General features: G+C 40.6%; 1 protein-coding gene across 1 annotated transcript in view; it reads right to left on the bottom strand.

The window, feature by feature from the left end:
• The window catches only part of LOC149146882 (sodium/hydrogen exchanger 5-like), a 295,386-nt gene extending 272,487 nt beyond the window's left edge, over positions 1-22,899 (bottom strand). The window contains 1 exon segment of the mRNA XM_089445932.1: positions 22,453-22,899. Coding sequence (XP_089302058.1) covers positions 22,453-22,633 — 181 coding nt within the window. The 5' untranslated portion in view covers positions 22,634-22,899.
• Positions 22,900-27,357: the final 4,458 nt, after the last annotated feature.

Genomic DNA, 27,357 nt, shown 5'->3' with positions numbered 1-27,357 from the left:
GATGTTATTAAACATGAAGTCCAACCAAAGGAACCTGCGAAGATAGAGTTTGAGCTAAAGGAGGAAGAATCAAACTCTACAGCAAAGGAGGAATCAGAAGATGAAGAGCCACAAACTCCGACTGTGAGAAGATCAGTTCAAGAAAGAAGGCAGCCAGAAAGGTTTAGTCCATCAGCTTTCTGTTCAAATTTTGCTTTGTTTGTTACTGATGATGATCCCAGAACTGTGAAGGAAGCAGTGGATTCTGAATATGGAAAACTCTGGAAAGTGGCCATGGTTGATGAAATGGCATCTTTGCACAAAAGTGAAGCTTGGGATCTGGTGGAGTTACCGGCTGGAAGGAAACCCATTGGCAGCAAATGGGTGTTCAAGAAGAAGACAAATGCAGAAGGAAAGGTGGAGAAATACAAAGCTCGGTTGGTAGCAAAAGGTTATTCCCAAGTGTCAGGAATTGATTTTGGTGATATTTTTTCTCCTGTTGCCAAGGTAAGTTCTATTAGATTACTTTTATTTGTTGTTGTTGCTTTTGATTTTGAAGTAGAACAAATGGATGTGAAGACAACATTTCTTCACGGGGATCTGGAAGAGGAGATCTACATGAAGCAACCTGAAGGCTTTGCGGTGAAGGGTAAGAAAGAACTGGTATGCGAGTTAAAGAAGTCTATGTATGGGTTAAAACAATCACCAAGTATGTGGTATCAGAAATTTGATACATTTATACGGGGACTTGGCTTCACCAGAAGCAACGCAGATCACTGTGTGTATTTTAAATTAATTGGTGACCGTGTTATTTATCTAGTCTTATATGTGGATGATATGTTGCTGGTTGGAAATGACAAAGAAATTATCCAGGATTTGAAGACCCAATTGTCCTCCAAATTCAACATGAAAGATCTTGGTGCTACAAACTATATTTTGGGCATGGAAATTAAAAGAAATCGGGCAAAGAGGAAGCTCTGGTTAAACCATAGGAAGTATGTCGAGACAATACTACAGAGGTTTAATATGCAGGATAGTAAACCGGTGAAGGTTCCTATACCTGTAGGTATGAGGTTATCTGTTGAAAAATGTCCCAAGACACAAGAAGAGGAAGAGGACATGTCCCGTGTTCCATATGCAAGTGCAGTCAGTACTAAACCAGACATTGCACATGCAGTGGGAGTATTGAGCAGGTTTATGTCAAAACCGGGAAATGAGCATTGGACAACAGTGAAGCGGGTTTTAGGTATTTGCGTGGCACTAGTGATTATGGTCTGTGCTACCAAGAAAGACCAGGATTGGACAGAGTGTTGGATATTCGTGGCTTTGTTGATGCAGACTGGACTGGAGATCTGGATCAGAGAAGATCTACAAGTGGGTATGTGTTTAACCTATTTGGAGGTGCAGTCAGTTGGATGAGTAAGAAACAATCTGTAGTGGCACTATCAACTACAGAGGCAGAATACATGGCAGCCACTCATGCAAGCAAGGAAGCAGTTTGGTTGTAGAGATTGTGTTCAAGTATGGGGTTAGTACAGGAAGCTATAAAGATAGACTGTGACAGCCAAAGGGCAATTTTCTTGGCAAAGAACCCTGCATATCATTCAAAGAAAAAGCACAATGATGTTCAGTATCACTTTGTGAGGGATATGATAGAAGACAAAAAGGTGTTGCTGGTAATAATACTACAGATGCATTGACAAAATCTGTGAGCTCTGAGAAGTTCTCTTGGTGTAGAGAGACTATGGGCATTTCAGGGCTGGGAAAATGACTAAGCTCTCTTGTGGCCCGTTGTGGAAAAAAAAAAAGTGGAAGAATGTTGGGTTGTGTTATATTCTTTCCACGTAGTTAACAGGGGGTTTGAAGAGCACTCGTAACCCCACTTTATTGGGTCTGGGGCAGTGCCCCGGAAAATTTTGGTTTTTGGACCTTATGTTAGGATGGGCGGACCCACCTATGGTTTTGTGCATGATTTCCGCACATGTTTTTTGGACACGATGGTTTTCGGTCCATGGTATTGGACGCGATGGTTTTCAGTCCATGGTATTGGATGCTTCGACATGTATAAATATGTATTGTAACATTGAAAGGAACATAATGAAAAAATCAAGCTGGTAGTCATGGTTTTGGGATCCAGTGGGAAAATCTCTATGTATATGTTTTTTATGTGTTATGCTCTCGCATTGTTTATTTTTCTGTGTTTTAGAATTCGTATGCAGGTAATTTCTGTACGGGGTTAAAACCTACAGACATGAGAAGAAGAGAAGTGAGCTTTGAAGTTGGAGATTTGGTTTTAGCACACCTTAGAAAGGAGAGGTTTCCAAAGAGGGAGTATAACAAATTGAAGTTCAAGAAAATTGGACCATGCAGAGTATTAAGAAAGTTTTTTGCAAATGCCTATGAGATTGAGTTACCCCCTGATGTTGGAATATCACCAATTTTTAATGTTGCAAACCTGTACAAGTATGAAGGTGAAACTGCAGATGATACAGCACAAGATCAAGAGCACAAGAGATTGACTGGGTAAAACAGTTACCCACAGCAAAGGAATTGTAGCCAAAAAGAATTCTGGACAAGAAGGTGTTTAAGAAAACAAGGGAACAAGAGTACTTCCAGTATTTGGTAAAATGGTAGGATTTGCCAACCGTTGAAGCTACTTGGGTTACAGAAAACATGCTACAGAAACTGGGCAGTTACGTAGATGAGCTCATGTACAGGAGCCCATGAAAAATTTTGTCCTCAGGAGTCTGATGCAGGAGCATGTGACTTGGAGGGAAAAATCTTCAAACTTATTTCAAAAATCCAAAAAAAATCTATAGGCAAAGGAGTGGGTCCTTTAGCCATCAATTTCCATGCTTTTCTAGTTTAAGATAAAGATAGTATTAAGAATAAAATCATGTTGTAATAATCGCTTATGGATAAGTGATAATAAGCCTTATGGATAATTGCTTTAATCGCTTTACTGTAATTGGCATGCTTTTGTAAGAGATAAAGATTGAGTAAGCTTTATCTAATTAATTAAACAAGTAGGCGAAATAAACCAGAGAATACAGATAAAATTTCTAATGGGTAATACTTAGAAATTTCAACATGGTATCAGAGCATTGCAAATCACAGGAGCGCTGAAGGCACCAACTGAATCGGAGAATTTGCAGCAGAAACAGTTGTCCCGACTGATAGAAGTTGCTCCTAGGCAGAAAGCAGCCAAGAAGGGTTGATGCAGAGGGCCTGCGTCATCAGTTCAAGCTAGAGAGAGGCCAGCACAGAGGCAGAAGAAGGCAGAAGAGGCTCACAAAGAGCCACGCAGAGACCAAGAGGGTTGACGCAGTTGGCCAAGGGAGCAAATCAGTGTTCCCGGGATTGTGCAGAGCCCAAAGGCTCAGTTCTTCAGTTGCTGGGGCATAGGAAGTTGTGGGTAGATTGCAGAGAGTGAGGCTGGTGGGGTGTTGTTGTTGTTGAGGCAGAATAGTACCTAACGAGACAGAACCAAGGTAGAAGGGAGTCGCTACCTAGGCGGATTTCTTGCCAAGAAATCCAAATCAGTATTGCAAGAGCATAGGAAATCGGAGAGGTGCGATTCGACAGTTGGCAAGAGGATTTTCGGAAGAGAAATCGAGACTCAGAGGGAGTCTAGCAGAGAACTTCCAAGAGGGCAGTAGAGACTCAGAGGAGTCGAAAAGAAGAGCAGAGAGATGGCCATGAATGGACTGAGGGATCAGGACAGGCTGGATGGGGCATCCAACTTTGTCATCTAGAAGGCCAGGATCCTGTCCGTTCTAGATAGACATCGCATCAAGGCCTTCGCCTTGAGAACCATGGCTATCCCAGTCGACCCAGCTGACAATGAAAGGTATGAGGATGCGATGGCCAAGGCGAAATGCATAATCCTTGATGGGGTCAAGGATCATGTGGTCCAGCATATTGCCGAGAAGAATACAGCAAAGGAAATGTGGGACACCTTGACGACATTATATCAAGGCACTTCCATGCAGAGGAAGATGCTACTGGAGAATCAACTTGGAGCCAACATGTTGTGTACTTATCCTAATGTTTTGGTAGTAGTTTGATGAAGTAAACACACACATTAATAATAAGAGAAGAAGATCAAGCTAACAAAGATAAATTGTAAAAGTGCTTCACAAATTGTTATCAAGTCTAGAAGAATCCTACTATACATAATTGCCCTTGATTCTTCAACACCATGGCCATTCATGAGAGATTATAAAGGGAATTTTCAATGAGACAAAAGGAGGGTTTCAACAACAGTGATTGGGAGAAGAATTTTCGGAGATTTTTGCTATCAGTAATTTTCTGCAGGAGGCCAAGTTTTTCCAGTGAGGTTGGGGGCTTCAAGAAGAGGCTGAGTTGCTTACTAAATTTGCATGAGTAGAGGTCGAGATTATTTCCGAGAGGTAGTGCAAATTTGCCAAAGGAGGTGTGAGTTCTCTAAGAGCTAGTGCAAGTTTTCCAGGAGGCAGATTGAGTTTCCAAAGGGCAGTGTGAATTGCCAGGAAGAGCTAGTGCGAATTTCCAGAATGCCAAAGCGAGTTGCTGGAGGCAATGCCAATTGTAGAAGAGGAAACCATGGGGTTTCTTCGGGTTGATTTGATTAGCAGAAGTGAATATAAAATATTGTCAGAGCTTTGCTAGTGTCAGGCAAGAAGTTGTAATTTCTCAACAGTAGTTGAAGATAATAATATAAACCCTCAGATATGAAAACTGGTTTTCCCCACTTTGGGATTTTTCCTAGGATGTTTGTCCAAAAATACTTGTGTCAATTGTGTGATTGGTTTCTCGTATATTTTTCTACAATTTTAATTTCATGAATGGTGGTGTTCATGTTTTTATTTATTGCTTTCAACTGAAGATTGAAATGTGTTGTGTATAAGTAATAGAAATAATTGAATGGGTTAATAGCACCTTCTGGGTAACTGAAAAATTTCACAACAATAATACACATGCCATGTGGCCTTCCTCTAACAGTCCTTGACCCTTCTTGTAGTTCCAGCACAGACCTGCAGCCTATCTCATTGACTATGACCTTATTTTGCTTGCCAAAACAATAGAAAAATTGTCCTTTGTTGTTCTTTCACTTATGCAGCTCCTTTGTTGCCTTTGTCACCACACATAGGAAGAAATGATCCTTGACTTCTCTTGTCTCCAAACCTCTCCATTGGTTTGTTATTTATACTTTTCCTTAGGTCTCTTAGGAAGCCCTCCTTTCCTTCAAGTGCCCTCCAACACAACATTAACATTAAAATTAGAATATTAAATTCTCTTTCTTGGGTTCCAAGCCCACTCATTTGGGTCCAAAACCCCAAACTCGGGTGCAAAGCCCACACATCATCTTTATGGGTGATTTTCTCTCACAAGCCTAGCACCAATGGCTTGTGGGAGTACCTCCTGATGCTACCCAATTTCAACAATACTATTGACTTTATAGGGGTATTCTTACCCTCTTTCAACAAGGATACATATATGCACATTTTCATTTTTGGATGCACCATTGTAAGCACATGAATGCAAGTCAAAGCCTTCTAGGCTATGTGGAGGATAAGTATTATGGTATCCTAGACCGCCTATTATCATAGGCCATGCCCGGTCCTCTTAGACTCCATTCTTAGGTCCTTTCATCTTGTATAGGATTGGAGAGGTTAGGATGGACCTACCTGGACACATGTTTTAGAGAAGCCATTGTTTCGTACAGCTAAATGTTTTTTGTAGGGCCAATTTAGCCCATTTCTTGAGCGCACCTATGCCATTTCCACATAGTCATATTTATTGGGTCTATGTGCATTATTTGGCCTTGGTACATTATCATGTCACAATTCTCAACATGGTTGTCTCATACATTCCAAAATTTCACATTTCTCAAGGTATGAGGATCAAAAGTCAACGAAGTCCCAAAATTTTCAACATAATTTGTACTTGCCATGCCACATGGAAATTTTTCCAAAATGTCAAGGCATCAGGGAGATACCCTAAGTCAAAGGGGGTTGTCCTCCTTTTGTGGCACAAGTGGACTCTTTTTTAACATATTGGGGTCAATCCTTGGAATGAAGCATATGATATGTCAAAAGTCATCTATAATTTTTTTGCAAGCAAACCCATGTGTTCCAATTGGAAAATCAAGCAAGGTATTGGAGATCTACTCTTGTCGCTCATTAAATGAGGGGTCAACCACATTGTATAGGATTGGAGAGGTTACAATGGACCTACCTGGACACAAGGTTTAGAGAAGCCACTGTTTTATGCAGCTAAATGTTTTTTGTAGGGCCAATTTAGCCCATGTCTTGACTGCACCTATGCCATTTCCACATAATCATATTTATTGAGTCTATATGCATTATTTGGCCTTGGTACACTATCATGTCACAATTCTCAACATGGTTGTCTCATACATTCCAAAATTTCACATTTCTCAAGGCATGAGGATCAAAAGTCAATAAAGTCTCAAATTTTTCAACATAATTTGTACTTGCCATGCCACATGGAATTTTTTCCAAAATGTCAAGGCATCAGGGAGATACCCTAAGTCAAAGCGGGTTGTCCTACTTTTGTGGCACATGTGGACATTTTTTTAACATATTGGGGTCAATCCTTGGAATGAAGCATCTGATATGTCAAAAGTCATCTATAATTTTTTTGCAAGCAAGCCCATGAGTTCCAATTGGAAAATAAAGCAAGGTATTGGAGATCTACTCTTGTCGCTCATTAAATGAGGGGTGAACCACATTTGTGAGGCTTTGGAGGGCTCTTCAAGGGGTCAAAAGTGACAGTTGGGCTTGTTACCAACCAAAATGGGTAGCCCCATAGGAGATAACTTTTCTCCTACATTTGACAGCCAGTTGGATTGCTAGCCAGCCCACAGGCTCTGAAAGCCACTACTTGACAATGATATGCCATGTCCCTCCACCATTTGCATCAAACATGTGCCTCTCACCATCTGGTGTTACCACTAGGATGAAGGTGGGCTACTTTTCAAAAGGTACTAAGATCATTTTGCAATCGGGGGCTTATACTTATTTATTTTGGGCATTTAGTATGGATAAAGGGGTGATCTAGAAGATTGACCAATCTTGATTGTAAATCTATTCTCTCAAATAACCAGGGGGTAATCTTTAGCCATAGTATAGTGCGACCTCCCTTAAGGTTTTAGGGTTTTATGACGGGCACTATTGGAAAATCCGGATTTAGATAGTTTGCACATTATCCCCTATACCATACTTGACACTTTCCATGACACATTACAAGCCCCATATACCACATCCATTCTTTTGATCTAACTTGTCATTAGTTCATTGGTATTTGGCACCCATATGTCCACACTCCTTAAGAGGCGCCAAAAAACATTGCCCTGGATGTTGATGTAGCTAAAAGAATGAAAAAGCATATCATCACCACAATAAAAGAAAAGGAAGAAACTCAAAATGCAAAAGATGGCTAGGAACATAAATTAGCGCATGGGCAAAAGCCTAGAATGAGTTCTACCCTCCTCATTAACCGTCATCTGGTTCCTAGCCACACACCTTAGAGAATAATCCTTGAACATGCCTTAGATAAGTCTGCAACAAGCCACAAAACAGGTTCCCTTGACCAACAAAGAAACACAAATGAAAAGCATAGAATTCAAGCCCAAAACATCTCAGAAAATTTGGCCTAATACTCATGATTTGCGTGACTATGCAAGGCCTCAGAAGATCAGACAAAAGATAGATATGCGTGAAAGAATTTGATACCCTTCTTGGAGATATTTGAGCTCTATATATAGAGAAGCAGGAGGCTCTAGAGGGGGGCGACATGGCTTGGAGTCGACCTGAGCTTTGACATTTTGAAATATTTCCTCAATAAAAATCTTAATATAATCCTCCTTAGCCAGTTGATTTGGGCTAGGTTATGCCTCATTTGGAGGGTTGATAAACCCAACATAATTTACTCAACTTTTCTTGAGAATAAATGCCATTAATTAACCAATCATCAAGTTGCCTTTAGCATCTCCTTTTGGGGCACTTTGACCACACAATGGGGCTCCAACTTTGACTAGACATATCTCCTTAATCGTGAGGAGTTATGTGGCCTGCCACCTACCGTTGGAATCCGCATGATGAGGAGAATCAAATGAAAATGATCTTGCAAGCAAAAACACTAATCATCCTTGTCATTTTCTTCATCAAAAGTGAGGCTTCTTCTTGTTGTTGCTTCGCTTGACATTAGACAACCAAATTCCAACATTGTACAAGCTCAGTTCAAGGCATTTTTTGGTACCCATGCATGTTGTTTAATTGGGCAGGATATGGAGGTTTCCCTGTAAGTTATTTTCAAAGAAAAAAAATTGCTTTGAAAGAATAATTACCTACCTTTATGTGAATTTGTGAAATTAACTTTTTATGCTTCTATTGTTTAATTTCTAGCCATGTGTGATTGATGATATGGTCAGCGTTAGAAATGTAATCCTCATGGATTAAGTGAATTTTTCATATTCACTTAAGAAGAAATATGAAGAGCCTCAAGGGAATATGAATAGGCATTGGGAGTCCAAAGAACCTCTTGGAAGATGAAACCAAGGGTCATAAAATTATGTGAATAATATGCATCTCGCGTTTATCCTAAATCTCTCTTGCATTCTTATGAATCTATCCTGCTATCAGAGCAATTACATGTTTTCTAGCCTTCGAGTTTATGGGTTTTATGGCCTTAGAGTTTGTGAGGCATGAGTTTTATGGCCTTTTTATACTTAAAGCTCCTCCTTGCATAGTCCTGAGCACATTTTTCTATGTGGTGCCAATTTCGTTTTGCACCCATTCTCCATTTCCAGCTCATATTCCTGGACTCAAATTCTCACAAGTGATCCATTCTCAGATGCCCTTTTAAATGTTTATCTGCAAGAACTTGTTATCCAGCGAGTTTCTTTCCTTAACTATCATACTTTGATTATTTTATCTATGTGTTGTGCGAGGGTTCCTACAGAAATGACATTGAAATCGGTTTTCAAGAAACTAACTAATTAACAAATGGGAAAACAGAAAACAGAGTTCATAAGTATCAATTTTCGAGGAGAGTAGATCAGCAATTAATGATCATGTTGTTCTTTAGCTTCCATTCCAGCACATGCCCAAGATACTTAGTGACAAGGCTCAAACTCTAGACAATACTCACAGTAGTCAACATAAATTCTGAGCAGTAGAGTTTCAACTATTCATTTGTCGAACTCAATATTTACGTATTCTCACATGATTTGCTCAATATATATACACAAAATCTTAAGGTAGTGAGATTCGATGATGAAAATGGATGATTTTTGTTGAGAATTCCAATTAAAAAAAATTGCTCACTGCGCCCCTCCTTTTTTGTTCTGGCTTTCTCTTGGCTCTACTCACAATTTGACATCAAAGTCTCTGCAAATGTAAGAGGAGTTACTTTCACTAGACGCAATTCATAAATCATATCACCATTTGTAATGATGTCCACAACCACTGCAATTTTTTCATCCTCCCACAATCACTATGTTGAAGCAACTTCTCCTCACAAATTGTATGGCTTGACATGGAGCCTGAAATGAATGTCCCCCCTCGTGGTTGTTGTATGTTGAGTCTTCTTTCAATTGAGTTGATATCCATTGTCATTGTTGCGATGTTAAACCCTCGGACTATTAAATTTTCTACAAGATGCACAGTAGGAACCAATCTTCCGATCTGATAACTAGTACATAATGATCTTCAAACAATTTATCTCATGCCACTGATATCATTGAGCAATTATACACAGAAAGTCTGAACAGTAAATGTAGTGGAAACAGTAAAGAACATAAAAAAACAGCCATGCCCAGTAGAGACAGTATTTTTACCCTGGGAAACCCAAACTTGGGAGAAAACCCAACAACTTTTCTTCGGAGAAATTATTCTTTAGCAAGGTTTACAAATTAGTAATTTGTCTAGAAATCTATCCCAACACCCAAGTCAAAATACTAGACAAATTTGGTAAAACTTCAACAAGTCAAGGCTGTCCAAAATAGTCAGAAATCAACAATGGTCAATCTGCCCAAAATCTATGGTCAAACCAGCCTGGTCGAACTCGGACATGTGGTCAGCTTTGCGGTCAAATTCAGCCCTACGTCTCCTGCTGCAGTCAACTGTGGTTGACAACGGTCAAATTCAGCCTCCAACAGCTAGGTCAACTATGGTCAAACTGCACTCCTGCAACTCGATCAAACTCTAGTCAACTCAGCCTCTTTTTGTCACACGTGCAGCGACTCTAGGAGAGAGAAGATGTGAATAATGAATTGAGCAAAATGAAGTGACACATCATGTATATATATTGATCGAATGGGTGTGAATTTTCGTAAGGGACACAACCTTTCAAGGTGGGACTGACTTGGAGATTTCCTTCAGCAAGGTGGGAATACCTCTCGATGTTACACAAGAAATCAACACTCCCTCTTAGCGAGGGAGGTATTCTCCTTTGCTGCAACAAATTTCCCCTTAGCTGAAATTTCTCCTCCACAAGAAAAGTTCATGAGCTTGCTATGTTGATGCATATTTATAGATAACTCCATCTTGGAGTAGGCAATGAAACTCCTCACATGCATGTCTATATATTACTCCATCCTAGAGTATGTAATGTGAGTATCCAGGGCCAATCACCCTTGATCGAATCAACATGACCCAGCCAAGTCCTTTTGGTTTCTCGGGTGAATTTCATCTATCTCCTCTGGTCAAATTATCATGACCCAGCCAAGTCCTTTTGGCTTCTCAAGAGAAGATCTGCCCTTGGACCATTCACCCCTGGCCAAATCAGCATGGCCCAACCAAAGTCTTTTATGGCTTCTCAGGTGTATTACATCAATCACCTTTGGTCAAATCAGCTTGACCCAACCAAAGTCCTTTATGGCTTCTTAGTAGAAGATTTGTCCAATCTGCATTTGCCCTAGACCATTCACTACTGGTCAAAAGACCCAGCCAAGTCCTTTTGGCTTCTCAGGTGAATGTATCCATCTCCCCTGACCAAATAAGCATGACCCAGCCAAGTCCTTCTGGCATTTCAAGAGATGGTCTGCCCGATCCTACAAGGATATCAACACTCCCTCTCAACGAGGGAGACATTCTACATCACATCAAGGTTGTCTCTGAAATGTATCGGTCTCCCCTGGTCAAATCAGCATGCCCCAACCAAGTCCTTCTGGCATTTCAGAAGATGGTTTGCCCGATCCTACAAAGATATCAACACTCCCTCTCAACGAGGGAGACATTATGCATCACGTCAAGCTTGTCTTTGAATTATACAAACTTCGCTCTAGACATACGCTTGGTGAGAATGTCTGCAATCTGCTCATTTGTGGATATATACTAGAGCTTCGTTGCTTCACGACTTGCAACATTGGTTGCAATATACTTTTCTTTCGTTGTACTGAGTGTGACAGAAGTCAACTTCCTGCTAAACCAAGATATCATAATAGATCCCAAGCTAAAGTAGCACCCAAATGTGCTCTTTCTGTCCTCTACACTCCCGACCCAATCTGAATCTGTATATCCCTACAACCTCACTTCACCACCTTAGACATATCTCAAACCATATCCAACTGTACCGCGTAGGTACCTCAACACATGCATTGTTGCAACCCGATGTATCTGCGTCGACTCAACTATATATTGGCTCAGGGTGCTCACTACAAAGCAAACAATGTTGCGAACATCGGCAAGGGTCTAGAAAACCAAAAAATCGTAAAAATGGGGAAAATATCGATAAAAATCGGCAAACATCGGCAAAATCAAGATACCATCAAAATATTGATAAAAATCGGCAAACATTAGCTAGGCCAAAAAATTGTGATTTCCAAATAAAATCAGGATGTTATCAAGATGTTTGCAACATTGAAAGCAAATATCTAGCCTAGTGTTAACTAAGTACATCAAGGATCCAATCAACTGCTTGTACATCGTGGGATCCACCAAATCTAAATCTAAAGCGAAATCACTCAACTTCTTCAGATTAGAAACCATAGGAGTAGCCATGGACTTGCAATCCATCATACCAAGTCTCCTCAAAATCTGGACAATATACTTTCCCTGTCTGAGGAAGATCTCATCAGGTCTTTGCCACACCTCCAATCCCAAGAAATAATGCATCAGGCCAAGATCCTTCATCTCAAATTCCAAGGTCAACTCCCTCTGACACTGAAGCAAGTCTTCCTATGGTAATCATGGTTGTTCCCTCTATCACGGAAGCAAATCCTCCTGCCACTGTTGCTCCCTTTGTCACGTAAGCAAGTTTGCCGACCACTGTTGCTCTCTCTATCACATAATCAAGTCCTTTTGTTGTCTGACATGGTCCCTTCAAAGAAAGCATATTGCTCCTAGAAACCTTTTGTCTCTAAGCATTTTGACAATCTCAACCCATGACATCCTCTTGGAAGGTTTCCCCTTCCACTCTACCTAACTGTTTTCTCCCTCGAAACTTAAAGCACTTTTGGTCATCTGGAACAATCTTAGATGTCCTAACAATCTCTAGAATCCTCCCTCTCAAACACCAATCACTCTTGTTGAGTCTATGCTCGAGTCTTTAGGTCATACAAGAAGCTAACCATATAACAACTGGAGCAAAAAATATCCTCGTAGTCCACTCCCTTTTTTTGGGAGAACCCTCATGCCACAAGTTTGCTTTGTACTTCTTGATGCTACCATCTGTTGCATGAATAATGTACCTATTCTTCCTTTCTACAAACTCCATTCAGGAGGCCATAGAAGAAGAATCATAACCAAGCAAAATATAAGGACAAGACGCTGACCAAAAAAATTAAAAATAATAATAATTAAGGGAGAAATAAATATGAAGTACTTATCTCTTGATTAAGGAAGAAACTGTTGAGGATTGTCAACTCCCTCTCTAACAAATTTGTAAGAGAAACTTGGAAACTTATCATGTGCCTAGAGGCACAACTGCCCACAAACATTATTGGTAGTAGATCCTAAAGGAAGAATTCCTTTGACTTCTTCTGAGGTGGATGCTCATCCTCGTCCTCAACATTAGTTGTTGATGCATGTTGCTTTCCTTTCCTTTCTCTTGTATGAACTGTAAGGGTTGGGGTTTCTTCATTCTGCGGATTCATTAAGCTATCTAGCCACACCAAAGGCTCATTAACAAGCTAGCATCAACACCAAGTCATTCCACATGTTATCAAAGAGATAAACCTAGTATGCATTGCACAAACTCCACTTGCATCCAACACTCCATGTCTTGCTCTAGGGCTTCATCCCACAAACCCTAGGACTTTCTCATCTAAGACTTCAACACAAGTCATAACCTCCAAGTATTCTCTAGGGTTTACAAACTCTAAGTCTTCCAACTCTTGTATCACACAAGCATAAAGACTCCAAGACATTCATCAATATTAAAAGCACATACTTTAATACAGGTGTTATAATAGGCTCTCTTTTCACTTTATATAAAAGTAGGTGAGGGAGGCTTTCTCCTCAACTCCCTCTGGCTCTAGAGTAACTATTCTGAAGATTTGTCACATTGTCTTCCATTCTGAGACTTGGCACCAATTAACAAGAAATCAAAATGTAGTCAATGTTGAAAATGTAGCGAGCAAGGTCTTTTGGCTTGTGCCTTAGCCAGAAAGACCACAAGTTTGTCTTTCTCTTAGGATGGTTCGAAATCATAAGATATACTTCAGTTCATGCGTAGTGTTGGAGGATCAATTACGTGCAGCCTGTTACCCACCACCTGTGGGTGGTATTTATAGGAGAAAATTTTCTCCTGGATGGTCCTCAATTGGCGGCCAGCAGCCACTAGATAGCTCGATGTGCCATTATCTCCACCACCTGAGCCAGCCATATGGTCCCTTGCCCATTTGTTATGATCGTATGTTTGAAGGTGGGCCTCCCAACCCCGAAGGTATGGCTTTTCATTGGTGTTGTTGAGTAATTTTGTTTACTTATCATGGGCACTTTTGGCCATGGATTGGTGGGGGGATTCGGCGGAAAGAGTGTGATAGGTCTGTACTCTTGTCTCCTCTGTCCAATTTGGTGATTAGTCTTGTATCTTGGTCATGTGGGGTCTCCTTTACTGGCTATTAGCTTCAGGGTTGGCATTACATGGGGAATCCCAATTTTGGTTGCATGGTCCCACTTCCCGGTACCATATCCATTACTCCCCTCCACTCATTTAAACCCCATTCATCACTTTTCCCATCCATGTCCACATTTGTCCATTGGGCCCACAAGGAGTTAACCTCCCCCTCCCCTTGTCCAACATTTGGGTCAGGCTTAGAATGATGCCCCGGAGGTTGATGCAACTAAAAGAAGAAAATCAAAGCATAATTTAGCCACTCTCAACAAGAAAATGTACCATAAAATGCAAAAGATGGTCGAGACACACACATTTAGCACGTGGGCAAAAGCTAAGCATGACCTCTACCCTTATCATTATGGCCATCACCCTAGTTCCTAGGGCCCCTTTTGTCATTAAGGAACCGATGATTGTCCCAACCCCTAGTGGGCAATGAACCACCCCACCTTAAGGGGGTAATCACTATTATATCCCACACATCATGCTCTCATCCCCTGGAGCCCCGAGCAATTATAAAAGAAAATCAATAAGGCAAAAGCCATATGAAGAAGGATGGAAAAACAAAGGTCAGGTAACTCATGTACCACGCTGCTCCCTCCTTCATTCATGCACCCAAGTGTGGGCTTCCCTTATTATGGTTACCCTTGTACTATGGCATGTGGCTTGGAGCCTTCCGCTAATGCCCCATTTCATTCCACCACTATATCACATGCTACATGCGAATCAACAGATGTACCTTGGACATGTCAACCTCTTTAGAGCCCCTTATTGAGCTTGGAAACAACTGTACATGCTAAAGCCCACTCTGGAAGGGCATGCCATCATGAAGTGTCCGTTTGATTCCATGATTTGTAAGCTCTTTCACTCGATTACTCTAATAATTTGTTGTACTAGAAGGCAAGGGGACGCATTGGATCTTATACAGGATTGCAAGTGGGTCTCCATTTGGGGTTTGGTCTCCCTACACGGAGTCCAAGCCCTCCAAAGGGCCATATTGGCACTTGTAGGGTGAGCATTGAGAGCCATGGGCCTCCACCATAGCAGAGAGCATATTGCCACTTCATGGATCCTTCTACATCGTTCATTGATTGCTCGTGTCCCACCTTTTAGATGAGGATGATGCACCTAGACCACCCTGTCTAGTCGGCTTCACACTTGCATCACACAATTGGCAAATGTTCCATGACCCAGAGGAGGATGTGTCTCACAATGGGAGAGAGAGGGGGGGATTATGTCACCATTCTAGCCCTTACAAATGGTATACAAGGATTATCAACCCACTTGGAGACCCATGAGGCTGTCATTGGGCCCCCACATCCACTTGAGGGGCACCACATTGGATTTGCTTGAGCATCAAGGGGCCACCCCCTTGATCCCTATGTTTGGAGCATATTCTCTCACATTGGCACACTTTGGACTCTAATAGGCCTCCTCAATGGCCCAACAACTCATTATACCTACTATTTTCCCTCTTGAGAGGTTTCATCTTTGTATTATTAAGCTATCTTGGTGGGCTTGTTAACAAGTCATGTTAATATTGTGCATTATTTATTATTCGGGGCATGATTAAGCCAATTTGGCTATTCGAACTCCCTTATGGATTGTATAAATAGATGAGAGGCTTGTTCATTCCTCTCATCATCACTTAGATTGGATTCATATCTCTTGAGATTTTTGCACTCTTTGACGAAATTTTTTGAGTTTTTTAATGCACTATGATGTTTGGATTTTCGATATTGTGTTTGGAGCGTCTTTCTATGCGAAGTTGATGAATGGATATACTCTCTCTCTCTTGTAAGTGAAAATTTAATGCTATTCTTGTTTTCTTACTTGTCTAATGCATGAGATTATTATCATTGTTCTTGCATGGCTATAAATGATGCGAAATTATTCTTAAGCTTGGAATAATTGATATATTGCATGCATTGCTCATTAAGAGGGAGGGTGAATGTTCCTAGAGGCTCCCTAGAAGGTTGACAAGCCTTGAAACTTCATCTCTTCTGCAATTCGAAGTATAAATCCCTAATGACCTACTTGTTGCACTTGGAAAGGCTAGACAAAATCATTTAGGGCTCCTTAACGTATGAAAATTCTTGATCTAGCTATATCTTGACTCCATTAAGCCCAAGAAGCAAGGCAATGATCCTCTCATCCCATTGGTGGTCAAAATAACCCTTCTTTCTTCTTCTATTCCAATTATAGGCCTAACCCTAGAAGGCCTCCTAGGACATCACACAAAATCATTTGTAGACATCAAAAACCCTTGAAATTCAATCTTGAACTGCGTTGGGGTCTCCTCAAGGGGTCCTCAAATTTTGAGCTCAATCCGACAATGGAATCCTGAGATATTGCAATCCCTAGCTTGAAGACCATTCTTCTCCCTAGGTTCACTTGGGTTAGTGTCTTCATTTGGATCATTGCATTTAAACTCCAAAAGAAAATTATTCCATTGATCCTATTCTCCTCCCAAAACTAGTCAAGCCCATCTATTGATGATCAACCCCACACCCTTGACTTAGTTTGGGTCCACTTGGATTCTTTGTGGTCCCACAACTTTGTAACTCAAATTTTACAAGGATTACATAAAAGTCACTTCTCCTTAAGGATTCCTCAGTCTAGGATACTTCTTCTCAAGGAATATTCTCCAAACCTAGGCCTAGGTATCCCCTCAGCCCTTCCTAGAGAACCAATCACCTTGCTTCTACAGCAGTAAAGCCATTTATCAGAGCCTCTCTTGAGATGATCAACCCCACACCCTTGACCTAGTTTGGGTCCACTTGGGTTCTTTGTGGTCCCACAACTATGTAACTCAAATTTTACAAGGATTACATAAAAGTCGCTTCTCCGTAAGGATTCCTAGGTCTAGGATACTTCTTCTCAAGAAATGTTCTCCAAACCCAAGCCTTAGTATCCCCTCAGCCCTTCCTAGAGAGCCAATCACCTTGCTTCTAAAGCAAGTAAAGCCATTTATCTGAGCATCTCTTGAGAATAGGCTTTAGGAATCACTCCTCATCCCATCATTGATCTATTCATCCTTGTGATTCCTCTTATCCAAAGTCTCCTCCCATCAGTGAAAGTCCGTAAAGAGCAGGGAGCCTTAATTGAGGTGACAGTGGGCTATTGCTCCATTGTTGCCACTTGACCTAGTAGTTGCTCTATAGGATCCCCTCGTAGGACCCCTACTAGTTTGAGCAGTAACAGAGCCTTCTTCAGTTTAACTACAGGATTGGGTGGCTTTTCGAGTTCAGTTAGATCGAGTTAGTCTTCAGTCTTGATTGAAGGAAGAGCGAGTTAGTCTCCAATGTTGATTGAAGAGAGCACGAGTTAACAACTCTAATGATGATTGGAAGGAGAGCGAGTAACACTCTCAATTAACTTGCTATCAAAGCTCGAGTTACTCGAGTTCTAAATTTGGAACAAGGTCTCCTTGCATGTTCCAATTGGGTCTATAAAGGAAGGACAAAGGCACAAGGAAAATACATTGTTTTGTGCACAAAGGTTTGTGACAAGACAGAGCTCATGAGTTAGTGTGAGACAACCTTGATTATGGAGTGCAATAATTGTGTCCTAAAGAATAGGAGGCACAAGTGCGCTAGAATTCAGGAGCATTGGTTGTGCACATGTTGTGTGGAGTTGGGATCCTAAAAAATAGGAGCTCAAGTGGCTAAAAAATAGGGCCAAAAGTGCAGTAGAGAATAGGAGATCAACGCAAGGATTAATGAGGCTCAAGTGCGCAAGGAGGAGCAGAATAGAAGCAAGACAGTAAGGTTTGCAGAGCAAGTCAAGAAGGCAGTAGAGGAAGAATTGTGTGCTAGAGGGTCAAGATCAAGTAGGATCAATGTCGGTTAAGATCAAGCAGGATCAAGGCCAACCAAGATCAATTGTATTAGCTGAGATTTGTGTGAGAAGCATAATGTTTTCCCTCAAAAGAGACAGATTGCTTTGCAATAGATCCTAGTGCTCAAGAACAATTAATAAAATACCACATCAAGCAAGCAGGTTTTCCTTGTTGGGTTCCTAAGAAATGTGTGTCAATTTGTGTGATGTGCTTTTATCTCTGTGTGTTTTCCATTGCATATGAATTATTAAGAGACGTTGTATCTTGGTGAAAGTTAACTAGTTTTAGTTTTTAGTTATTCATCTAAGTAGTTACAGAGTTTCGTGGAAATTTAACATTCAATGGTTGCTCTTTCAACAAAGCTCTAATACCATGCTGAATTTTCTACAAGATGCATAATAGAAACCAATCTTCTAATTTGATAATTATTACCTAATGATCTTCAAACAATTTGCTCATGCCATTGATATCATTGAGCAATTATACACAGAAAATCTCAACAGTAAATGCAAGGGAAACAATAAAGATGATATAGAAGACGCACATGCACAATAGAACATTATTTTTATCCTGGAAAACCCAAACATAGGAGAAATTATTCTTCAGCAAGGTTTACAAATGAGTAAATTTATCTAGAAATCTGTGCCAATAACCAAGTCAAAATACCAAACAAAATTGGTAAAACTCCAGCAAGTCAAGGCTAGTCTAATAGTCCAAAATAGTCAAAAGTCAAAGCTAGTCAATCTACCAAAAATCTGCAGTCAAACCAGCCTAGTCAAACTTGGACCCACAATTAGCTCTGTAGTCAAAATTGGCCCTATGTCTCATGCGGTCAACTTCGGTTGACAGCGGTCAAATTCAGCCTCTTGTAGCTCAATCAACTGTTGTCAAACCACCCTCTTACAACTTGGTCAAACTCCAATCAACTCAGCCTCTGTCACACATGCAACTGCTCTAGGAGAGAGAAGATGTGAATAATGAATTGAGCAAAATGAAGTGTCACATCACATATATATATTGATCGAAAAGGGACACACCCTTTTCATGGTGGGGCCAACTTGTCCTTTTAAGCCTACATGATGCTCCAAAATAAAAATAAAAATAATAATAATAATTTTATTTAGTTCCTTTTAGGCCAACTTGGAGATTTCCTTTAGCAAGGTGGGAATACCTCCCAATGCTACACAAAATATCAACATGGACCTCCTATTTCACAACTTGGAATTGGTAACTACAATGGCAATCTATTGACCCATGTGAATCGTGAACTTCAATCCTAGTCGAATGTAGCCATTCAATTGCAATAATGGAGGTGTTGAGTGTGTTCTAACAATGGGGGTCATTCTGAAATGAATATAGGTTAGAGGCTTAGCCCATGGTAAATACCCATAGCAAGAGGCTACAACTCACGTCTATGAAATATTTCCCAAAGGCAAAGGTAAGACAAAACCATTCTCTAATGGCATAAGCTAAACAACATTTTAAAAGAATGAATTGATCCATCCCGCAAAAAATATTCTCTTATCTTGTGGGTTATTTACCCTTTGTCTCTTTATACACATAATTGCTTAAACAAAAGATATTTAATCCCTAGTCTACACCGAGAGTTATAATAGTTGGAATCTTGGCTACAAAGGAGCCCTAAGCACTAACTCTAAATACGTATTCCAAACAATATTATCTATGCCTTGTAGCAATTGCAGTGTCTACAAAATGATGGGAGAATTCAAGTGCAATAGAGCCACAAAATGATAGTGAGCCTGAGCTTGGCATAGATTTACCAAAGAGTTGTATATATAAGCAAGTATCGCCAAGAGTATAACCAATAACCAAATTCCAATTTCTTCTAACACTTGATTTCCAGGTACATTTTTGGTTAAAGTTAACACCTTTAATTTGTTAAGCATGAATTGTTGTAAAATAGCTAAAATTAATCAAGTATTAGAGTTACTAAATACTCTAATACTCTCTATTGTTGACAACACAGTCAAAACCAACAAAGAAACTCTCACTAATGTTTAAACATGTTTACAAGATGCACAAGAAAAATTTGAGTTTCTCCATCTTGAGTCACAGCTCCAATAACATGAACTACTACAAAGGAATCAACATTCTAAACAAGTTCTTGTTCAAAACAATTTCCTATTTGAGATTGATTCCCATCAGCAACCATCACATGATCAGAATGATGATGCCGATTTAGGAGCAAGTCAAATGAAGATGGAGTTTGTCAGGAACAAGTTCCACTTGCACTTCTATCAACAACAAACATAGAACTAGTCTTGGATGTGAAAAGTAAGTGAAAAAATAAGTGACCTTTCACATTCCAAACTACTCCAAACCAATCAAGTTTCTGAGTGTTAGGTTTCTTCAAGAAAGATCATCTTCCCCTACTCCACTTCCACATCAGATTTGCAATTACCAACATTGTTATTGAGTTGGCCACCTGAAAGATCAATGCTTTGATCTTCACCCTTTTGAGCACTGTGGTAAACATACCCATCATTCAAACAGATGTTCCAGAAACAAAACTCCTACAGGAGCGAAAATTCACCTTGGATGGATCACTTCTTGGCAATGGTCTTCAACAACGAAGAAGATATATTGGTCATACCACAGAGTTCATTCTCGACTATTGATACATCTTGTAGTGGAGATATTTGCATCTTATATCTGACAAAGGGGGAAATTGATAGTCAACTACTAGTTTCAAAGTCATATCAAGCGATCTTGAGCCACAATTAGAACCAAAGTCAGAGTTGTAACCAAAGACAGACTCATGTTCCATTAGCAAATTCAGTTCGTAGTCTTCCTTACACCACCACTTGGTAGAAGATCTACTACTCCTACTAGACGATAGTTTGTAGTTATCTTTAAACCATCATCAAGTGAGCACTTCCATTTGGCAAAACACATCAGGGAAGCACTTCCATTTCGCAAAAGATATCAACTTCTAAACAAATTTGGAATTGTTCTAGAAATTGCTTCAAGCAAATTTCCAGAGTGGGTGGCCAGCCTTAAACCACCACTAGTAGAAGACTTCACCTTTTGTTATCCCATTTGGTTTGTGTCTTCCTTAAACCACCAAATTTAGAGAGCAAATCCAGCCATCGGTTGCTATCTATCTCTATATTTCAGCTCTCTTCTTGAACTCAAATACACCCCTTCAGATTAAGAGGGGGAATGTTGGAAACGTAATCCTCATGGACTATGTGAATTTGTTATATTCACTTGAGAAGGAATATGAAGAGCCTCAAGGGAATATGAATAGTGTTGGGAGTCCAAAGGACCTCTAGGAAGATGAAATCAAGTGTCATAAAGCCTTGTATTTATATTGATATCAAGTGAATAATATACAACTCACGTTTATCCTAAATCTCTCTTGCATTCTCGTGAGCCTAACAGTCAGAAAATTAATTTCAGCATTAATTAAATTCAACAATCCACTTGTTTTATTGAGATTATAAGAACATTAATCTCCGAGGGCTTCAAATTCTAATACAAATTATGTCGCCTATAAGTAACTTGTGGGTTATTTTTTGTCCAGGAAGTTCAACTCATAGACAGGATGGAAAAACTTGTAGGTGTCATATAACTGCCAAAAGAGAAAAGAAAATCCTGCATTTTTTACGATTTTTGCTCTCTAGCATTTGTCAAGTTTTTGCTTTGTTCAAGTCAAACTGTTACAGTCTGGACTTCCTGAGTTTTTCGACATTGTAACAAACTAAAAGAAGAAACATAGGAGAATTTCAAGGCTTCAAACAATTGACTGGTGTTTATCTTTGGCAGGCCATCAGAACTCTAGATCCCAAGGTCAACTATGTGCTCTGGAGTCTAGGTATCAGGGCCTGCCTCGCGTGTGAAAATGAAATTACTGAACGGTGATTGAAATCCTGATGATTTCAGATACAAGTAACACTGGTGACGCTCGGGTGTGTGCTAGAAGGATCTGATATTTGAAGGTGTGGACATTCCATCCATCACCACTGGAGGGTTTCAGTTGGATTCGTTTTTATTTTGGAAGTTAAACATGCACAGAGATCAAGGGCTACACTCCATAACACGGAGCAGTATCAGCCAAGACGCCATGTCTGAGGGATACATATTCCGCCAAATTCGCCTGGGAATTGCACCCAGCCTCATCCTTTTCGACATGTCAGCGACCCACCTGGCAAGAATTGGACCGTGGTGGACAGCACGTCAACCTCACCAGTGAACTAAGGCCCCGTTGGCATTTGAGCTGCGTTCTTAAGTAAAATGACTTCATAGGGTTTGAATATGTGACCTCTGCACCCGCTTTCTTACGAAACAAATTACGTTCTGCGAAAAACAAAGCTAAAACAAGAGAATTCAATACCGTAACGGCTGAATCTAACTTTGCCTTCATTGTTATTCATTTCATGCGTGCAAATGGAAATGACTCTAGGGAATTCAAGCCATTGGTTGGCATTCAGAAAAGTACAATTCAGCTCACGTTTCAAAGAAGAGTATATGTACAAAATGCTACTAATGAAAAAATTCTAAGAGATTCATAAATCCATTTGCAAGCAAGCGTTCGAATCCCGTACCAATCAAAAGAGAAGCGCTGGCCTCGTGCAGATAGTAGAATTTGTGCCTGCGCAAGACATGGCCGAGCACAAATGCAAGCACAAGCATCATGATCTGGAGGAGTATTCCCACGCCTGCAGCCTGCGTTTCGTTGGCCGCCTTCCCTGGAGAATCAGAAGGAGAAAGCGGCAGTTCGGCCATCGCCGCCAATTTCTTCAAAAAATCTACTCCCCCCAATCCAAATTCAAAAGATAAAGATTGAATTGAATTGATAAAGATTGGGCAGCAGCGCTACAACAAAATCCTCTGCAACGCTGAGGGTTTTCGAATGCTACTGCTATTATTGTGTCGGCTCAGAACGACCGAAACCTCGGATTCTCTCGACGGAACACTTCCTCCAGTATTCTCTCTCCAGAGTACTTCCTCCACCATTAGTGTAGAGGCGTAGAATGAGAAACGAAACCGTATTTGACCTTTATAAATTACTAATTATAAATTAGTCATTCCAAACTTCTCGGGTAAGCAGGTCAGACCGACGCTAGTTAACAACGGAGTATTTTTATATGAGCACGTGTCAGCCCAGGAGTGAATTGAATGTTTGTTGAAAGCTATCAATTGTGTCACACCTCTCGCCTTAAATTCAAAAACCCTCTCATTTTATTTATGTATTTCTTAAAAGTCTTCTTTAATCACCATTCCCAACGTTAACCAAGTCATTCTTAGAGATTGTAACGATGTATCTATGATTCAATTTTTTATCATTTTCCTCAAAATCTTATTACACGTGTGAAGGAATCAATGAAATTATAAATGTAAGTTTAATTGCTATACATTTTGGAGTTATGTTGGTGTATTTTCTCATTAAATAAATATTTCTTGGAATTAAGAATTTGTGTTATAAATTTTATATAATACGAATATTTTTGGTTTTTTTGGAGTATTGAATTTATAGGTTAGAGTTAAAAATGCATTTTAAACAATAAAATAGAATTGTGTTGTTATATCTTCGCATTAGACTATAAATGTATGAAGGAAGTTAGAGCATGTCAATGAGTTCTAAGTATCATACATTCATACTACTGCAAATAAGGAAATAAGGACAAACATAAACAAGCCACCATTGAACTCTTTCTGAATCGTGAGAAGTAAAGTCAAATTCTGCATTCATAAAAACATGATCTTCTACAATGACACAATATCAGTCTTTCTCTGAAAATTTCTAACCCTTGTTACATTAGATTTTCTCCAGTATATAGAGTTCATTACAGGAATTAGATTCCTCCTCCAGCATGAGGGGAATTCGAATTCCTCCCAATTTGACACCTATTGACACTTAAAACAAACTATTAATTACAACTAGTTGTTAACTAGTAGTCCTAATGACCTAATACAACTAGGAGTGTAACTCCTTATTATGACTAAATCACCTCAAATAAACATTAAATGCATTCTTTGACAAATGAAACCTCGTGAAGTCGAATTTGGTGAAGCCTCCCATGTTGTCACCTAACTGCTGATGACAAACCCTAGAAATTAGGGAACATGTTTCCCTGTTTTTAGGTTTAGGATCCTTGAAAGTTGGCACGTGGGACAGAGCCTTTATCTCCTCATCCATGACACATTTTACGAAACTGAAGGAGGTTTTTGTAGTCCATGTTGTCTAGAATAGAAACCTCTCCTGGTTTTTTAAAACACTTCTCCAGCTGTCCAGAATCTGTCCTTGAAAAACACGTGTAAAACAAGAAAAATTTGTTCTCTGAAATTAGGGTTTCAAAGAAAGCTTAGTATCTCCCAACTGAAAACACTTATGAAGAAAGTGAGATAGGTTATTGTAGCTGGAGAGTTGGTGAAGAAAACCCTCCTTCAAAATTCCAAAATACCTTTTCTTATGACCAAAAACTGTCTTTGAATATCAGGCGTAAACTGGCAAATTCTAGTTTGTGAAAAACTGCACCTACAGCAGTTTCGTAGCACAAGTTGAACCATAAATTCCTCCCACCTCAGAACGAATTTGAAGAAACTGAAAGAGGTTTTTGTAGCTTAGTATGTTAGGAAAAAAAGCCTCTTTCATTTTTTTACATTGAGTTCTCAGTTGCTCAGGAACCCTTCTGGAAGTTGACTAGTAAAAGCAGAAAACAGAGATTTTTATGCTGAAACAGGGTGCTTCAAGGGTTTCGTAGCGCGCTACGAAAACTCCTAGTTCAGAATCCCCGATTTCGTAGCGTAGCCAGTGCAAATTCTGGGTTTTGCGCTACGAAAACACCTAGAGTGAGTTTTGCACTACGAAAACCTTGACATAAGTTTGGCACATGGAATTTTGGGTGATGTGGGACCAGTGATGGGCAAGAACGGAGTGTTGACCCTATTTGATCATACCAAAAAGACTCTTTTCTATATTTTAGACACGAAAGCAACCATGGAAAGACTAGACCAAGACTAACATCAATCCTTTGGAATCAAACTGATGTCAAAACACATGGTGAGACTTTTAGGAGATGGAATGAGGTTGTGAAACTTTTTTTTGGAAAAGAGAATGACACTTATTGAGATGAGATGACTCAAAACCTATAAGACTATGACTAGAAACAAGGCAAACTTTCCAAAGCTTAGAAACAAAAATTTTAGGGTGATAACATGATCTATCATCACACCTCCTGAAAGCACTCCCCAACACCGCCTGGAGTCTAAGCATCCACCTGCATGTAATGTCCACAAATTGTTGTGGATGCTCCTAAGACACCTCAGAATGTCTCACCCAAAGGGGGTCATGCCTCTCCCTGAGTGTGGGCTCAAGTGCGGTGCAAGTGTTACCTCTACAAAAGATTGGACTACCCCCAAGCCTGCATCCACCAACCTGCACCTTGCCCATACGCCACAGTTGGAAAGCCTCTCTCTTGATGCATCGTGCCCCATCCAACTATCTCAAATGAACCTTCTGGGTTTTGTTGCTCGCAATGAGAGCATCAAGGAACGATATCAAAGTCCCCGATATCAGTGTGCAATGTTGGTGAGTGATAAAGGGAAGCTCACGATCAACCCTATGATCAACTCGCTCTCCAAATTTGAGTGTGCCAAACCCAATGGATTACCTAATTCCCTCGTCAAGAGATCTCTCTGGCGAAAACACCTCAATAAATTGTTGTGCATCATCATGCTCTGCTGCACACAAATACACACCCCAACACTCCACTACATAGCCCTAAACTCTGTGGCACAACTTTATGCACCATTGGATATCAATTCTTAATGCCATGCCATCCCATATGTGCCCATCCATTTGCCACTCTGCTAGTACACCCACCATGACGTGGTCTACACCTCCTCATCTGCCTAGGTACCCTATGTGGCTCAAATCCTCACATGAAATTAGGACTAATGTTACCATGTCGAACCTCAATAGTTCTAGTGCCCAATACATTAATGAGAAAGCGTTATCTCCATATGATGCCCTGTCTGATGGCCTAACGATGCCACCTCCTCCTACCAACTCCTTCCAGAGTAGTCTAACCATCCTATGATCCCATGTCAACCCAACATGCCATGACAACTCACGAAATCTGCCTATTCCTTTGCCAATCCATCTTGTGACTTTGAAGGGGATATGAAAAGGTGTGTGCACCCAACCGCCGAGTCCATCACATAGCGGTTACCATGACCCACTGACTCCATGATGTGATGAAGAATCCCAACAACAATCTGTCCCTCGAGCTCCTCTGGTAATCCACAGCCTTTGCTGAGCTATGGCCATGGATGCATCTAACCTCCTAGTTAGCTCCACCAGATACCAACTCAATATCTCTCACCATCCAAACCCAAGGAAAGGATCGAAAGCATAAACTCTCGTACATGGAACTAACCCTCCACACTGCCAAGGATGCACCCTGTGCAACTCATGTTGCCTCATCTCACCATCTTGGTCAACACATAAAATATGTCAAGGTGACTTTGCCTCTCCCTCTCCAATGTGTAGTGGTAACCTGCTAGTGCTACTGGCATGTAATGTCTGAGTAGGGTTGCCCCATCGCTCTAATGTGCACTCCAACTGAACCATTAGGGAACCCAACCGTTCCCCAACATAAGTTAGTTTGGTCGTTGACTCAGCACAAACTACTCTCATGCCCTCCAACTCCTCGTTCTGTTGTAGAATGGCCTCTCACATTGTCGTGGCCTTCTTTCTCAATGCTAGAAGGCTAGCTCGAAACTGATGAAACTATGGAGGGCAGTTATCCTCTGTAAAATCGGTCACTGCTCTGGACCCCTCTGTCTCTTCTGGTACCTCCTCAATGACAAGTATGCCTCCAGGCACCTCATCAACTTGTTGTGGGCAGCCATCGTCTAGAAATTAGGTCATAGCACTGGGTACTTCATCAACAGCTAGCATCTCATCAATAGATGACCCTCTAAGTGTATTCTCTACTCCCTCAACCGAGGTGTCAGCTGGAGCTACCAAAGAGGCCTCCAATAATGGTGACTCCTCCACCACACCGGGTATATCGATGTGCCCCTCACCATCCCGTGTGTCTTCCTGCTCAACCTCCTCCTCGAGCTTCTGACATCTAAAGCCCGATCTCCACTAGTAGAAATGTCTCCTGGTCTCATCCTCTAGCTTTCCTCGTCCTATCCACTCCCTTTGAGGGGGTCTGGTGTCCTTTCGGTTAGATCTCTCCCTGAGCCTTTGTGTGAATTCTTTGTAGGATGTGATACGTACATGACCCAAAGGGATCAGCCCTCGGTACCACCATTCCATAAAATCTCCATCCAAGTGCAAAGTGGCATGTCTAATAGTGTCTGCCTCCCTCATGGGGGTTCAGCCGGAAATATGTGTCCAAATCTTGTACCCATTTTCTGATAGAACTCCTAGTTGAACCATCAAAGTGGGTGAGGGTCATTTTTCCCTCAATGATACTCACTCTCCCTTGAGCCAT

This window comes from Pinus tabuliformis, chromosome 9 (genome assembly GCF_031772625.1).
Source record: "Pinus tabuliformis cultivar Carrire ecotype Pingquan chromosome 9, CPIR1, whole genome shotgun sequence".
Taxonomy (NCBI): domain Eukaryota; kingdom Viridiplantae; phylum Streptophyta; class Pinopsida; order Pinales; family Pinaceae; genus Pinus; species Pinus tabuliformis.
Note: the sequence above shows the minus strand (reverse complement) of the source record. Positions and strands in the feature narration are given on the sequence as shown.